General features: G+C 34.5%; 2 protein-coding genes across 5 annotated transcripts; both read left to right on the forward strand.

The window, feature by feature from the left end:
- LOC118042907 (uncharacterized) lies at positions 1-4,504 on the forward strand. 2 transcript variants are annotated; one of them, XM_035050655.2, is made up of 4 exons: positions 1-335; positions 407-448; positions 2,504-3,171; positions 3,596-4,504. In XM_035050655.2, exons 3-4 carry the CDS (start codon positions 2,564-2,566, stop codon positions 4,275-4,277), a joined length of 1,290 nt encoding a protein of 429 aa, XP_034906546.1. In that variant the 5' UTR covers positions 1-335; positions 407-448; positions 2,504-2,563; the 3' UTR covers positions 4,278-4,504. The 2 variants fall into 2 exon arrangements, with proteins under 2 accessions (XP_034906546.1, XP_034906547.1); XM_035050656.2 differs by having other exon boundaries at positions 1-318.
- Positions 4,505-5,773: 1,269 nt separating this feature from the next.
- Positions 5,774-9,602, forward strand: LOC118042906 (tubulin-folding cofactor A). 3 transcript variants are annotated; one of them, XM_035050652.2, is made up of 5 exons: positions 5,774-5,933; positions 7,896-8,044; positions 8,147-8,359; positions 8,435-8,521; positions 9,335-9,602. In XM_035050652.2, the coding sequence occupies exons 3-5, from the start codon at positions 8,201-8,203 to the stop codon at positions 9,434-9,436; spliced, it is 348 nt and encodes a 115-aa protein (XP_034906543.1). In that variant the 5' UTR covers positions 5,774-5,933; positions 7,896-8,044; positions 8,147-8,200; the 3' UTR covers positions 9,437-9,602. The 3 variants fall into 3 exon arrangements, with proteins under 3 accessions (XP_034906543.1, XP_034906542.1, XP_034906544.1); XM_035050651.2 differs by having other exon boundaries at positions 8,164-8,359; XM_035050653.2 differs by having other exon boundaries at positions 8,171-8,359.
- The last annotated feature ends 7,753 nt before the right edge of the window (positions 9,603-17,355 follow it).

The following is a 17,355-nucleotide window of genomic DNA, read 5'->3' on the forward strand; positions in this document are numbered from 1 at the left end:
TATATATATAGAGAGAGAGAGAGAGAGGGAGGAGAGGGGGCAGAGAAATGAGAGTTGTACATGGTCTGTTACCTCGTGATCCGTGCAAAGTCTTCGTGAAATCCCAGACTGCCTTATTATTGTTCTTTGTTCCATACCCGTCCTAGTTGTTATTGTTTTTTTCTTTTTCTTTTTATCCACTGGACTTGGTCTAATAATAGTAATATAAAAAAAGTTACATTCTTGCTGGCTTTTTCGAGTGAGAGGGGAGAAAAGAGAAGAAGCCTTTTTGGAAATAGAGAGAGAAAGGGAGCTTCTTTTTTTTTTCATAAAAATTTGGTATTTTTGGATACAGGGTATTGTGGGATTCCTTTGAAAATTGTTTTTTTTGTGTGTGTGTCTCTGCTAATCCCGTTTTCATATACAGGTTTCATGCTCAACTGGAGCTGTTTCAAGTAAGAATGTTCAGGTGGGTCTTTCTTCTTTTCTTTGTTGCATGGACTATCTGCTGTGCTACTCGCTACATACATGTGGTTATGGTTTGTGCTTTGTTTGTGTGTTTTTAGTTAGGGTAGCTCAGCTTTTCTATCTTTCCATGATCTTGTGTGTTTGACTTTGCTTAAGTACTTATGTGATGGTGCAAATTTTGGCCAGGTTAGTTGGGATTATGTTGGTGGGTTACCCAATTTTCCACTCATATTTGTCTGGAGTTTTCTATGTATAAGTTTACTGTTGATATAATTTAATGGGTTAGAATTACAGGGGCAAAGGAATTGAGTTAAGGTTTACATGCCAAGACTTGAATGTGTGAACTCAGCTTTTCGTGGTTTTGGTTGAGGTTTATTTTCAAAATTTTGAAGACCCTGAATCATGAAATTGCAAATCCTGGTTTCTGCTCGCTCCCTCCTGTTTTCAAGGAGGCAGATGAGGAGAGCTTAGCAAATTGAATTTAATGTTCAAATGAGATTAGGTGTCGAGGATGCTCTGCTTTAGAAGTTCGATCATGATTATTGAAATAAACTTTAGAAATACCTCAGGATCACTATTTGCATCAAAACATTATGACAAAGTGTGTCAATTGTATGTATTATGAGTTCAGCTATCCCATGTAATTCGTCAGACATGTTTTATCTAGAATAAAATCCTGCCTCAGTCTTCAAGAGGCTATTTGCATACCGTGAAAACAGATGACAAATGTTATGCAAGATAAGCTTGCAAGTCTTTCGCACCAACTTTTGGCATTTAGATTTGACATTTTTATTGTCTTTGAAACTGCTGTGATCATGTTGGTAGATTTTGAGGAAGCAGATTTTAGCTTGCTGATTCTGCATACAATAGCTGGAATATGAGTCTTGGAGCTTAGCAGGGTAAAATGTTGAGAACTCTTTAATGATCGGAAGATTTTGTGATCTTCCCATTGAAGCTAAATCTTAGTCAATATTTCACCAAGTTTAAGAAAATCTACTGTGGCACCAGCAATTGGCAGTTCTTCTCTCTGTTTTGTTTTACAAGTGTGATTGGATTATATCAATTCCCTGGGGAATGAATTAGATTCCAACTAGATCATTGCCATTTATATGCTTGTCATCTTTCTCAAGTCTTTATGTGAATCAGATAAGAGCACAAAATAAAGTAGATAATGGGTCACACCATACATGGTGTTCTGCCATGTGTTTTTATTTGTTGATTTAAGCTTGAAACTTCTAATGTAGGGCCGCCATGTTGCTTTACCTTGTCTGTGCTTTTTTTTTTATATATATTTTTTTAAATCTAGTTTTGACAATTTAAAAGTACATGTGATAGTAGATGGAAATCCTAACTTTTCTGGATGTTTTGGATTAGTCTTGTTTGTTTGTAAAATGTTTTTTTTTTTTTTTGGCCTGCATTCATTATGTTTCTTTACCGAGCTCCTTAGGCATTTCTGATGAAAATCAAGCTTCAGTATAGCTTCTCGTGGTTGCTCTTTCTGGACTAATAGAATGAACATTATAATATGAGAAGAATTGCATTAACCAGAAGACTTGAATATTCATTTACTCGCAAATTTGAAATCTGCTTCAATCTGAATATTTGATATTTCAGATCTATCATGGTTTGATCTTTTGGTTCCTTTATGCATTTGGGATCTTCCATCCTTGGTTTTGAAGTAATAATTTTTTTGTCTTCTTGAATTGCCTATCTTTTTTTCCATGCATGTTAGCTTAGGCTTGGTAATCCCAAATGATGAGTGCCCAGTCTTCCTTTTTTGTGATGTGTTAAGACTGTATTCCATGTAGCATATGGATTGCTGTCCTGCTCATTGAACATCAACAATTGACAAATTCCAGAATATTGAAAAATTCTTTTTGAGTAGCCTTTTTGAGCTTGTAATAAGATATCTCTGTGAATGCCGATAATATAAAATGCAGCACCAGTAGAACTAAACTGTTCTTTAATAAAATGATAACATTCAATTATCTCCAGAATTGACTAACTGCCATTTATTCTCAGAATGAGATTGATTGTTACTTGTCTACTGTGACAGAATACCTGAACTGGCCATGCATAGAGCTTTTGATCCAATGGAGAAAGATTTGTGACCATAATGGATCCTCAGGCTTTCATCAGGTTGTCAATAGGCTCCCTTGGGCTGAGAATTTCTGGAACAACTTTAAATTCTGCACAATCTGGACTCCAGGCATTCTCTTCTCCGTGTTCATGTGAGATACGACTTCGAGGTTTCCCTGTGCAAACAATAGCGGTGCCTTTGTTATCCTCACCTGAAGTGGCACCTGAAATTCACAGCATTGCCTCAATTTTTTATCTTGAAGAATCGGATCTGAAAGCATTACTGACACCTGGCTGTTTTTATGCTAATCAGGCATGTCTTGAGATTGCTGTTTTCACAGGGAGAAAGGGATCACATTGTGGTGTTGGCATCAAAAGGCAGCAGATAGGAACATTTAAGCTGGAAGTAGGCCCTGAATGGGGTGAGGGGAAACCAGTGATTCTTTTTAGTGGCTGGATAGGTATTGGCAAAAACAAGAAGGAGAGTGGAAAACCTGGAGTTGAACTTCATTTGAGAGTGAAACTGGATCCTGATCCAAGATATGTGTTCCAGTTTGAAGATGTGACCACATCGAGTCCTCAGATTGTTCAGCTGCAGGGCTCAATCAAGCAGCCCATATTCAGTTGCAAATTTAGTCGAGACAGGTGATATGAATTATGTGGTCTCTTCTTACATAATGTTTGTCAATTGCTTGTCTTGCGTTAGATTTCCTAGATTGCTAAGATTTCCACATTCCCTTGGCTAAAATGATTTTTGGAGTTGATTCTCAATTGAATGTCTCCAGCCAGTACAACTTTGTATGTGCACAGTCCATGTGCACTATAAAGAACTTGAGAGGGAAAAAGAGGGGGGGGGGGGAACAGAAGTAACTGCAGTTTCTCTTGTACCCTATTTGATTCCCGTGAAGCATTTAGGGAGCAGTTCTTTTCCATGACAACCGTCTCATTTTGCACTCTGGTTTGGTATTAGTTTCTTTGTAGTTTAGTGGTCCAACAACATGATGCCCCTGCCATTGTTCTAATTATCAGGTCATCGTTAATGAAACTTTTGATGGTTATGAATTGACAGGGTAACCCAGGTAGATCCCTTGAGTACCTATTGGTCAACTTCCGATGATGGTGCTGATGTTGAAACAGAAAGAAAAGAACGGAAGGGATGGAAGGTGAAGATACACGATCTTTCTGGCTCGGCTGTTGCGGCAACCTTCATAACAACTCCCTTTGTGCCAGCAACAGGTTGTGATTGGGTTGCTAGGTCCAACCCAGGAGCTTGGTTGATTGTTCGTCCAGATGCTTGCAGGCCTGACAGCTGGCAGCCATGGGGAAAGCTTGAGGCATGGCGTGAACGAGGCATCAGAGACTCCATTTGCTGCAGATTTCACCTCCTGTCTGAAGGGCAGGAAGGTGGTGAGGTTCTCATGTCTGAGATCCTCATCAGTGCTGAAAAGGGTGGGGAATTTTTCATAGACACTGACAGGCAGTTGCGAACTGCAGCAACTCCAATACCAAGCCCACAAAGTAGCGGAGATTTTTCAGGACTTGGTCCCATTGTTGGTGGTTTTGTTATGAGCTGTCGAGTGCAGGGGGAAGGGAAGCACAGCAAGCCATTGGTTCAGTTAGCCATGAGACATGTGACATGTGTGGAGGATGCTGCAATCTTTATGGCACTTGCAGCTGCAGTTGATCTTAGCATTGTAGCTTGCAGGCCTTTCCGTAGAAAGCTCAGAAAAGGGTCTCGCCATTCTTTATGAAAAACACAAACTAAGGGGATTGATTTTCATGAACAAAGAATGGCTCTATTTTACTCTCTTTTTTCTTTCATTGTTGTAAAATTGGAAATGTACAGGAACTCTTATTTACCTTTTTCCTGAAGTTGTCAACTCAATCATATGGTACAACTTCAGCCACATGAAAACTCTGCCCAGGCTTCATTTTCGGGACATAGCATATGAAAAAAACTTGCTTTATGGGTTTCCAACTCTGTGGCGGCTTCGCCATTGAAAACCTTTTTTCAGGTTAGCTTGACACCATCTTTCTTTCAGGAAAATTGTCAAATACATTCCCAGCTTTGACCTCAGAAAAGGGATTAGGTTTTAGGGGGCATCACATTGTGGCTCTAGACAAGGGCAACGCAGGTTTTGGTAAATGCCTGGGGAAATCCTTGATGACTTTCGAAACAAATTGGTGGTAAATATGAGCTTGTTTAATCATCTAATAGATTACCACCACTGCGGGATTGTAGCCCTTTTCCAATTCAAACTATTTTCGCATCAAGTCCATATTCCCCCGATGGTGGCGCATCCGAAGAATGCTAGAATAAAGTGAACAGAATCTATGGTTTTAAAATTTGATCAGCACCGGACAACTTCAAAATCTGATCGGAACCTCCTACCATTGGATTCTTGGGTTTTGAAACTGAGTTCCAATCCGAGGAAGCCTCTTTGCACTGATATTTGATCATACTAAGGAGGCTTCTCCAGAGCAAGCATTGAAACAATTAATAGAAATTGGTTCCGTCCCTCACATTCTATTTAGAGATGATAATTTCACCCCAACTTGATAGATATCAACTTGGATTTACTTCAATGAAAAAGTGAAGTTGGGTAGGGTGTGAATATTGCTCTATTCAACCTGAAACTCGTCCCAAAATATAAATATGATCTTGATTTTAAAAATATTATAGTCATTAAAAACCTTAATTGATCAGAGATTTTATAACAAGAAACTAATTATACTAAAAAAAAGAATATTATTACCCATAAAACTTCTACCTTAGACTAAGTTTATGAGATGCATTTTCCATGTAATGAGGAAAATATCAAAAAACTAATTAAATCAAATAAATTAAAAAATTGATTAAATTGAAAAAACAGAATGTGATAAAAAACTAATTAATAATTTCTAAAAACAAATTCAGTTTAGTTTCATTTTATAAGATTGAAACTCAAATACCCAAGCCGGTTCTGATAAAAAAAAAATAGAGATATATTATAAATTAAAAAAATATGCTTTCTAAACCCTAGCTCTCGTCATTAGCATTCCATAAGTTAGAGATACTATAAATTTTAAAAAATATATATATATATACTATAAATTCAGTTTACTATAAATGGATGAGTTTTTTTTGTCTATGCAGACTCGAGTAATACCTAAAATGAAAAAATGGGGTTCAGATAGGTTATGAATATTGCTCAACCCTACCCGAGTCCCGATTAAGACAATTACATTTGTGCCCCCCTATATATTGGAGCAAAAAATAGGGTATCTCAGTTAACTCTGCAGGCAATCTTCCCTTCTTTCTCTACCCCTCTCGCTCTCTTTAGTGTTCAGTCTTTTCGAATCTTCGGTAGTAGCAGATCTGCTAGCGGCAGCAAGTCAGCAACACTACCAGCGAGTCTGCACCTAAGGTTGGTTTATTCTGTGATGTTGATTTCTGCATTGTTTTCTTTTTGTTTATTGAGTATTAGGAACTTTCTGTTGCTGTAATGTATTTTGAATGGACAGAGCTTGACCCAAAGATTAATTAATGGACGTGACAAGTCTAATGCTATAGTATACTATTCTCATGGAAAATTCGATCCACAACTCATCATTTTGACATCATACATGATTATTGAGCTTCCTAATTTAGCAACTGGGGTCTAATCGTTTGAGCTTCATCAAATGAAATGATTATACACTTGCATTTTAAAACAAATGAAATGAGTAAACAAAATGATTTCTCTATTTGTTTAGATTTCTTTGATCTGAATTGCAGGTAAACAAAGACAAAACTCTAGTATGTGAAAAGAGAAGAATTACTGTGAAATGAGTAAACATTTTGTTCGATTATTGCTTCACGGAACAGCTTAGGTTGTCTGCTTTAGTGTGGTTGCGAAATGCCTGGCTATTCATAACTTTTTGGTTCAGCTATGTAATGTTCGGATGATGTGGTATAGTTTCATCGTTTGCTCACGCTCCACCAGGATTCTTGTTTATTAATCTCTTACATTTTTTTTTCTGGGTGCTTCTTGTTGTTTTATGATAAGTTGTTTTTTAGTTCTTTAGAGAATCAAGAAATATAAATTATCCCACCAACACACAACAAGTACGGCAGACAAGTTGTTTGTTTGGGTGCCAAATGGGAATCAATAAAACTTAAAAATAAAATCATTTTCTAGTTTGGAAGCCAAATGGGAATCAACAAAAATTTTTTTTTCTTCCCTTTTATAATCAACAATGACAAGATCGTTGCATTGTAGTGGGTATAGTGGGTCACCAGAATGGTCTTATTTTTTCTTTTTCTTTTTCAAAAGTCTCCTGTACATGTTAAAAGCAGGCTCTACTAAAAATATTTTGTTGTTTGTTCTCTATTGGACTTGTCCCAACATGTTTTTTCACACATTTAACTCAAAAACTTTGTTAAAGTGTCATGCTTCATGTTTTTTTGCATATAAACTTGACAGATTAAGACGTGTTTATAAACATAACTAATGAAACATTGGCCCTCTTTTGTAAGACCTGTTCATTTGGATAAAAGAATTGATATCTGAATTTTCCTTCTCTTTCAAAGTGCAAAACCTGTTGTTGTTGAAGCTTGATTCAATACACAGATGTGTCCAATCTTGCAGTGTAGGGCTTCATTTATTTTTATTTATGTCATGTTTATACCAAAGCATCATAATTTGTAGATCCTTGCAGTCGTGAAAAAATAAGAAAGTATAATATTTAGATATGAACCAAAAACTATTACTGATTAAACAGGATATGATTGCAAAATATTTTTTCATTAACCAAATCCAAGTCCAAACTCATGAGTCATTAGCCTATAAATTAATAGCCCACTTTACAAACCATTTTGAGTTTGAAACTTTTGCTATTCAAATTCAAATGTTCATTTATGGTAATTTCTTATTTATTTTTATTTGGTTTTTTATAACATATTAAAGTAGTTGTGTTAAATCATAAAAATTAAACATGGTTTTTAACCTGAAATGGGAATGAATCTCACATATAATTTGGCCTTACATGCCTACTACATATTTTATAAATCAATTCTAACATTTGTTAGAAAACATAATACGAGATAGACGAGAGAGCTAGTTTTGGTTTAGTGAATATTGATTTAGGTTAGTCAAAATTTTCTTCTTATACTTTTTTTTAAGTGTTGGTTTAATCAGTTCGTTTCAATTGATTTTAGAATTTTTAAAATTAAAACTTCAACTAGACTAGTTTTTTTTTTAATTCAGTTTTTTTATTTGTTTTTTTTAATTTAATTGATTTTTAAGTTTTTTTTTTATTTTCTTAATTTAATCAATTTTTCAGTTTTTTTTTTTTCCATCTCTGTTTGACTGGGGTCTGATTTGTAATTATTCCAATGTCAAATGAAGAAAATCGACAGTCACGTGCAGTAAAATTGAGTAGAAAGGAGATCCATTTCCTTTGTCGCATCTTTAAGGGAGCGTTTTCGCAGCTCATAAGTCACTGCACCGTGCACCCAGCCCCTCTCTCTCTCATTGAAGCTAGACAAGATAATAAGGTGCGATCTCTGTTTCTTTTCACACTTGGAGTATGCTTGATTGTATCCTATGATAAACAAAACCCATGTTAAATTTGGCATTTGTTTTTTATTTATGATAAGAAATGAATTGTGGTTAGGTTATAGTTAGAAGGGAAAAGAAAAGAAACAAAAATCATGGCAAGCAGCAGCCTTAGAAATGCAAAGATCAAGACAAATAGTTGCAAACGAATAGTGAAGGAGCTGCGTTCCTATGAGAAAGAGGTTGAGAGAGAAGTTGCTAAAACAGCTGAGATGAAGGACAAAGGAGCTGACCCTTATGACCTTAAGCAACAGGTATGTGTCCCTGCCTCTAAATCTCTCTTTCTTTTCTTTATTGATAATTAATGCTATTGGTTTTGGTTTGGACAGGAAAATGTGCTGGCTGAGTCGAGGATGATGATTCCAGATTGTCGTAAACGCCTAGAGGCTGCCTTGGCTGACCTGAAAGCAATTTTGGTATCGTTTCTTTTCATTTTTGATTTGCCACATTTGTTGTGCCCATGTTTATGACATCTTAAAATTCTGTGACTCGGCAGAATAATAAGCTCACCACTGTTGTGGTTGTCTTTGTAGGTTTAGGAGTTTTAGCTACAAAATTAAATGAATAATTGTTTTTTACTTCAATTTTTGATGATTCTGTGCTCGGTACTCTTCAACTGTAGTTATTTGCATACCAGTTTTCCCCCATCGGCATGCATTTAATCTGGGTGGCTGGTCCTAGATAGGGTGGAATAAGTGAGGCAGACTATGATTAATTTGGAATTAAGTTTAATTGAGCGTGTGTGTACATATAACCTGGCAGCATTGTCAGGGTGATATCATGGGTTGAATTAGGCCTGGATCCATTCACTCGAAAACTCTTGTCTTTTTATTTCTTCTTATTATTCGTATACAGGGGTCTCCCACTGGGTAGTTATATCTCACTACCCTATCATTTGAAGGATGTGGGAATGGAGATTTTGACTTGCACTTAGGAACCTTGAAAGAATAAAATGATCAGGAGTGAGACTCTAATGTAATTGGATTTCATCGCCAAAACATTATTAAATTTTCCAATCCAGAGTTGCTTCTGGCCTCGACCCTTGGGAGATGCTGAATCTTGTTTGTATTTTAGGTACAATATCCAAAAGGAAGCTCTTCTTGTTAAATGATAGGTTATTATGGTCACATAAATTCTATAGAAACCTGTCTTTTGTTTTCCTTCGTAGCTTGCTGGATGTTATTTTTTTTTCTCCATCTATGTTTTGTTAAAAAGAATTTAATTTTCAGGCTGAATTAGAAGAATCTGATCAGAAGGAAGGCCCAGAAATTGAGGATGCCAGAAACACTATTGCTGAGGTTGAACAGTTGTTTCAAACAACTGATGCTTAGTGTCTATTGAATGTAGAGAGCTTGACATTAATGGTATGAATTTGCATGGTTTGTTTCCCTGAGCATGTATTGCTACCTTGATGGGTGTTGGAATTTGTTTTCTGCAAACCTAATCTCTTGCTGAAATGTGCTTGTTGAAGAATGTTATTACATGAAATTTGTGTCATTACTCGTTCAGTATAACAACCTTTTACTTCTAGGTAATACAATTGCAATAATATATGCCGCCTCCTAATTTTACCAGGACCTTCTCCTGGCAATTTTACACACACACACACACATTATAGGAAATGACTAATTAATTTGAATGTTTGCTTTTAATTATCAATAGCATAAGCAACCACTAATTTGAATGTTTTCTTGAAGTTATTGTGGATCTAAAAAGTTTGAACTTGTGATCATTGTAGTATTGACAATATTTGGTATCTTGGTTTTTGAAAGGTGAACATATCATAAAAATAAAAAAGCTTAAACATTTGGCTAACATCTATACATTCCAAGCATGACTAGGCTGAATTGGAGCTTTGAATCCACTGTAAAAATAAATTAGCCCATTGTTAAAAAAAGCCCAAAAAAATCCTTGAAAAGTCAGGCCCAATAAAAAAAGCCCAACAAATGTATTAGAGGCTTTACTGGTTTAAAACCCGACTGAATTAATACTAGTTGGTTTGAAAGATGTTTTGGTTCTAAACCTTAAAAAAATAGATTTTATTTTGGTTGTTATTTTTTGTCCAAAATTGAACAGATGATAATATCAAGATTAAGTTCACAATTTTCTAGGTTATTGTTGAATCAAACTTAATCATGTGCTTGATAATATGGTTCCTGCCTTTTAATTTAAAATTAATTAAAATTATATAAAAAATCTAAAAATATATAAATTTAATGTTTTTTAAATGAAAAGATAATTTCAAAAAACATTTTACAAAATATAAGTTACTATGCCAAATAAAAACACTTCAAGCTTGACTTTTGAATCACTTTAGACTTTAATCAATTATAAGAGCCCATCAATTCCTAAAATAATAAATGTTGTAAGCCCATCTCTTATAAATTAGCAAAATTATATCCATCCATAATCACATATCTTCCTTTGAAGGCACAAATATAAATACACCATTATAAAATTCATCAATTAACCCTTCATCACTTCTCAATATTAAATCATAGTAAATGTTAATGTTTAGTTTTATTATATATGTGATTTGCATTATCATAAAAATAATATTCTTGTTAATTTTTGTAAAACTTAATGTTGTTTTTATATTTATCCAAGAAAAATATTTATAACCTTAATAACAAAATAAGCATACAACTAATTACATATAATTTATTTTAGAAATAAAATGTACACTAAAACTTAATGTAAACACAATATTTAGTATACTTAGGATGTTTACAAAGACATAAATCACTTTGATGTTAAAGATTATATACCATTTGTTTTTAAAATTTTATTGTCTGTCACTTGGTGCAAACAAATTGAATGTAATTACCATTTCAAGATTTCAACATCTCCTTAATTAATTACATTATTGATTAACGTTTATGAACTTAGAAAAACATGGTCAAAATTGCTCTATGAAATTCTAGAACGTAATATGTAGAATAATAGAAGAAAACAAAGTAAGATAAAAAAAAAAAAAAAAACAAAGTAGAGAAAGGTTGAACAACAAAGGAGAAAAAAGTGAAAGACTTATTATTTGTTGTATAGAACACCTCCCTTTCAATCCTTTTTTGTGCAAATTTTTTGAACAAAAAATGATGTAGAATCCCCATCATTTATTGCTCTAATTAGCTGCCTTAAAATAAAATAAAGTGAAGTTTTTTGTTTTAAAAACTAGATGTTTTCTTGATAAAAACAAAATATTTAGGTAAAAGAAAGTTATTGTTCTAGTAATTTATTCATGGGCCGGCTAAAAAATAATTTTTTTAGGAAAAAAAAAGTAATTTATAGTAAATTAAAGCCTAACTTTAAGCCCCGGCATAAACAAAGACCTAGGCTAAGTTGAACCGAGCCGAACATGTGTATAGCATAAGCTTAAAACCCACTTAGATTATCGTGACTTAAATGTCTAGATTTAACCTTTTGATTTTCCATTATATAAGCCATTAGATAATCTTCTAATCTCTTAATATGGAATCAAGGTGTTTAGATTTGTTAAAAACATACCAACCAATCAACCAATGATTTTTTTAGATCAATTTTTTATTTATCTATAATTGTTTTAGAAAAAAATATGTTAACGTTCCATGTTATAGTACTTTTGTTAATTGATTAGTACTTAAAAGTGCATGTTTATCAAGGTTTTATATCATCATTTTGCACTTGAAGTATCAATAACTCCTTAACTAAAGCATGTTTTATAATAACAAGTTTGATATTATAAGATACCTTAATTTATGGTAAATGCTCATTTTAAATGCAGGACTATCACATAAATAAAAGGATTGATTGATGAGTTTAAGCATTGAAAGTTAAAGGACAAAGAGATGGCCAAACTTAGAAAAGAGATGTCGGTGCAGTTCCAAACCGGAACATTGCTCGGTAATTGGATCATATCTGGAGCTCTAGATTTCGGATTTAGGTCCACTTTATATGGATGGAAAGGTAAGACAAAAGCCTACAACTTTCATGAGGAGCCCAAGATTTGAAAAGGTCGTTTTGAAGTCCAAATTGAAGGAACAACGAAGAAGTCCGAAGCTGTCCTGCAGCCCAAACACTATTTAGTGTTCAGCCCCATATCTTGAGTTCTAGAAGTCCAAATGACCTCATCTTTTTTTTTTTGGAAAGCTGAGACAATTTCCTAGAACATTCTTGAGGATTCTGGGCAAATTATGATGTTAGCAATGACGTCTCTGATCAGACAAGAAGATAAGGATTGTTATCTAGTCAAGATGTGGCCACCCACTCATCAATTAGTCAACAAATCAATAGTTCCAAATTTTGGCCTATAAAAGGAGGCACTTACCATGTATTGAGGCATCTTGGTGTTTCAGATCAAGATCATGCTCTTGCTTTCTCTCTTTTGTATTGCTTATGTCTTGCTTTCATTAATATCAAGTTTATGCACTTCATTTCCTTTCCTTTGTCTAGTTAACTTCTCTTTCTCATTTATGTTCTTGTCTTGTTCATTTATGTTTCTTTCTTTTATTATGTCCAGCTAAGTTAATTATGTCAAGGTGTAAAAGGGTACACTAATGGTGTAAGAACAAGTATAATATAAACTTAACATGGACCTTAACGTTGGATACTAACATGTTTTATATTTGTTATCTTGTTCACTTTAATACTTTGCTTGTTAAATGGTTAATCTAGATTTATGTTGTGTAAACACTTGGTACAACAAATACTTTGGCACTTTCATAGCCCATACTGTATGGTTTAACCGACACCTGAGCTATTGAAAGGAACTTGATTTGTTGTTAACATAAGTTATAATCATGAATGCCTGCCAACATTTACAAGTATTAGCTTTATTCGAATAAGATAATTAATGTAATCATGTCATGTTAACAATTTATAATCTGATTGGAACCTCCTTTATGTGTGGTTTCCAATTGAGTAATAAGAGTTTATATTATACTTGTTTGAAGTACCATTAGTGGATTCTCTAACCTTGACATTTGTTTTTATCACTGTTTAATCCTTACGTTAATCTTTTATCTCAAAAGTTCTCATTAATTTCTTCATCTTCTGTTGTTATTATTATTATCATTGTTATTATTATTATTATTTACATTCTGTTTATAATATATATATATCTTTGATCTTTTCATAAAGTCAGTATATAGGCTGGAAACCTGTGACCCGATCTTTAGATCATTCTCAGGTATAACAACGCCACGTACTGAGTATTATTGTTGTTGTTGTTGTTGTCTTGTTGTTGTTTAATTTATACAATTAACCTCTCTGTGGTTCGACCCCGGTCTTGCCGGGTTATTTATTACTTCGACACTCCTGCACTTGGGAAGAGACATCAAGCTTTTGGTCGTGTCAAGTTTTTGGCGCGTTGCCGGGGAGGTAAATTCTTGTATAAATTATAATATTTTAATTTATTTTCTCTTTTCACTTTTCATTTTATCTATTTTTGTTTCCTTTGTTTTGTTTTGTTTCTTTTTCTTCTATTTTCTTTTCTTGCTTTTATTCTCTTCTTACACGTGCATGAGAGTTTGGTCACGTACATTAAGTGGGTAGACTTTGTAGGGTATCCTCATCATTTTCAGAAAATATGGCCGAAGAAGATAATCAATCACTTCATAATGAGAATAATGAGAATAACCGTATGAGAACACTTAGAGACCACATGAATCCCACAAGAACAAGTGCACCCTCATGCATAGTTTCCCTCCTGATGCATCTCATTTTAATTTTAAGCCAGGCATTATTCAACTTTTACCATCTTTTCATGGCTTAGACTTAGAAAATCCATACTTGCATTTTTAAGGGAATTTGAGAGGTCTGTAATACCTATAATGACTCAAATTGTAGCATTGAACACCATTCGATTAAAGCTTTTTCCTTTTTCATTAAAAGATAAAGCTTAAAACATGGCTACAAAATTTGAGACCAGGATCCATTCGTGCTTGGGATGATATGCAACAACAATTTTTAAAGAAGTTTTTTTCCATCTCACAGAACAAACTCTTTCAAAAGACAAATCATCACTTTCACTCAAAAGCCAGGAGAAACATTTTACCAATGTTGGGATAGGTATCGAGATTTTGCTTAATACTTGCCCACATCATGGTTTTGAAAACATGGAGATTGGTTTCACATTTTTATGAGGGTTTAACACCTAGAGATAGGCAATGGTTGAATTGATGTTGGCAATGGAACTTTTGAAGATAAAGACCCTAATGAAGCAATGGAGTACCTAGACTTGCTAGCTGAAAATGCTCAAAATTGGGACACCACAGGTATTTATGAGGCACCAGGTAAACTCAACCTCATACATCTAGTGGGGGTATGCACAACCTTAGGGAAGATCATGACCTCCAAGCCAAGTTTGCATCTTTAGCTAGAAAAGTCGAGGCACTAGAATTAAAAAAGAGTGGTCAATTAAAATCTGTTCAAGACATTGTGTGTCAAATCTGTGAAACAAATGAGCATGCAACCAATGATTGTCCAACTTTGCCTTCTTTCAAGGAATGCCTCCATGAACAAGCCCATGCTTTAAACAGTTTCCAAAGACCCAACCATAACCCATACTCACAAACATATAACCCTGGTTGGAGAAATCACCCAAATTTTAGTTGGAAGAGTGATAGCAACAATGCACAAACTTCACATCCACCGTTTCAAGCACACCATAATTTCCAAAATTCTCATGGATATGCACCTCCTTATGCTCCACCTCCTAGAAGAAATTTTGAGGAAACATTGCATGCATTCATTGAAAAGCAGGAGACAATCAACACTCAACTTGCTCAAAGCATGACCGATTTTAAAGATGCTCTTGCAAATTAACATCTGCTCCCAGTTTCCAAGAGAAAGGTAAGTTTCCTTCTCAACCACAGCAAAATCCAAAGGGGCAATACAATGCAAATGCAAGTAGTTCTGGAAGCCAACACATGGATCAAGTCAAATCAGTCATCACTCTTCGTAGTGGTAAGGTTATTGAAAAACCTATTCTTGAACCTTGTGAGAAAGATGATGAGTCTATCTCTGAGGGTAAGGAAGGGTTGAACCTGAACATTGCAAAGAAAAGGCTGATTCCCCGCCAGCACTTCCATTTCCTCATGCCATGATCAAACAAAGGAAAGTTAGTCACAACTCTGAAATCTTTGAAATTTTCAAACAGGTAAGGATCAATATACCTTTGTTGGATGCTATTAAACAGGTTTCCTTCCTATGCTAAATTTTTGAAAGATCTGTGCACTGTGAAGAGAAAATTTGAATGTGAAAAAGAAAGCATTTTTAGGCCGAACAAGTAAGTGCCATTCTTCAGAACAATAATGCTTTGAAATATAAAGACCCTGGTTGTCCTACAATTTCTTGCTTTATTGGAGAACATAAAATTGAAAGAGCCTTACTTGATCTTGGAGCTAATGTGAATTTACTTCCATATTCAGTTTTTCAGAGTCTCAATCTAGGTGAGTTAAAACCAACCTCTGTAACTCTTTTACTCGCCGATAGATCTGTAAAAGTGCCTAGAGGAATAATGAAGATGTGTTGGTACAAGTTGATAAATTCATTTATCCTGTGGATTTTGTTGTCTTGGACACGCAACCTGTTGAAGCATGTAATTCAATTCCTGTCATTTTAGGACGTCCATTTCTTGCCACTTCTAATGCATTGATTAATTGTAGGAATGGACTGATGAAGCTATCATTTGGAAACATGACATTGGAGATGAATATTTTCAACATTTACAAGCAACCTGGAGATGATAATGATTTACAGGAAGTGGACTTTATTGAAAAATTAGTTCATGATCAATTTCAAACCACTTCTAGTGAAACTGAGATTGATGAATCTGATGATTTGCAAATGGTCTACTTTCAGGAATAAAAGGCATGCAATTGGAGACCACAAATTTGAAGAATTGCCACCACGATCAATTGAGCCCATACCTTCAAGTGTTCAACCACCAAAACCTGAATTGAAGTCGTTACCATTTAATCTCAAATACTCATTTTTGGGAGAAAATGAAACTTTTCTGGTAATAAATCTCTTCCAAACTTTAATGCGCATCAAGAAGGTAAGTTATTACAGACTCTGAAAATGCACAAAAATGCATTAGGATGGACCATAGCTGACATAAAAAGGAATTAGCCCTTTGATTTGCACACACAGGATTTATTTGGAGGAAAATGCTAAACCCTCTAGAGAAATGCAACGAAGGCTTAATCCTAATATGAAAGAAGTAGTGAAAAATGAAGTCATTAAGCTTCTAGATAATGGAATCATTTATCCTATTTCTGATAGCAAATGGGTAAGTCCTACCCAAGTTGTACCCAAAAAGTCTGGAGTCACTGTGATAACAAATGAGAAAAATGAGTTAATTCCAACTAGGACTGTTACGGGTTGGCGCATGTGCATTGACTATAGGAAACTTAATTCAATGACTAGAAAAGATCATTTCCCTTTACCTTTCATGGACCAAATCCTAGAAAGAGTTGCAGGTCATGAATTTTATTGTTTCCTAGATGGTTATTCAGGTTACAATCAAATTGAAATTGCATTGGAAGATTAAGAGAAGACTACTTTCACATGTCCATTTGGTACTTTTGCATATCGAAGGATGCCTTTTGGATTATGTAATGCACCAGCCACGTTTCAAAGATGCATGCTTAGCATATTCAGTGATATGTTGAACGTTTTCTTGAAATTTTTATGGATGATTTTTCTGTTTTTGGTGATTCATTTGATGATTGTTTGACTAACTTAGAAAAGGTTTTGAGCAGGTGTGAAGAGAAGAATCTTGTACTGAATTGGAAAAAATGTCACTTTATGGTAACAAACGGCATCGTACTTGGTCACATTGTTTCATCGAAAGGAATTGAGGTTGACAAATTTAAAATCGAGTTAATTGCCAACTTACCAACACCAAAATCTGTTAAAGATGTTAGATCATTCTTAGGACATGCTGGTTTTTACAGAAGGTTCATCAAAGATTTTAGTGTAATATCTAAGCCCTTGAGTAACCTTCTAACAAAGGATAATATTTTTGAATGGACTGAACATTGTGAGGAAGCCTTTGTTAAACTTAAAAACTTGCTTACTTCTGCTCCTGTCATTCAACCTCCTGATTGGTCATTACCTTTTGAAATAATGTGTGACGCTAGTGATTATGCCGTGGGGTGCTGTCTTGGGACAAAGGAAAGATAAGAAACCTTATGTGATTTACTATGCAAGTAAAACTTTAAAATAGTGCTCAAATGAATTACACTACCACTGAAAAAAGAATTACTTG

The sequence above is a fragment of the Populus alba genome, chromosome 13, assembly GCF_005239225.2.
Source record: "Populus alba chromosome 13, ASM523922v2, whole genome shotgun sequence".
Taxonomy (NCBI): domain Eukaryota; kingdom Viridiplantae; phylum Streptophyta; class Magnoliopsida; order Malpighiales; family Salicaceae; genus Populus; species Populus alba.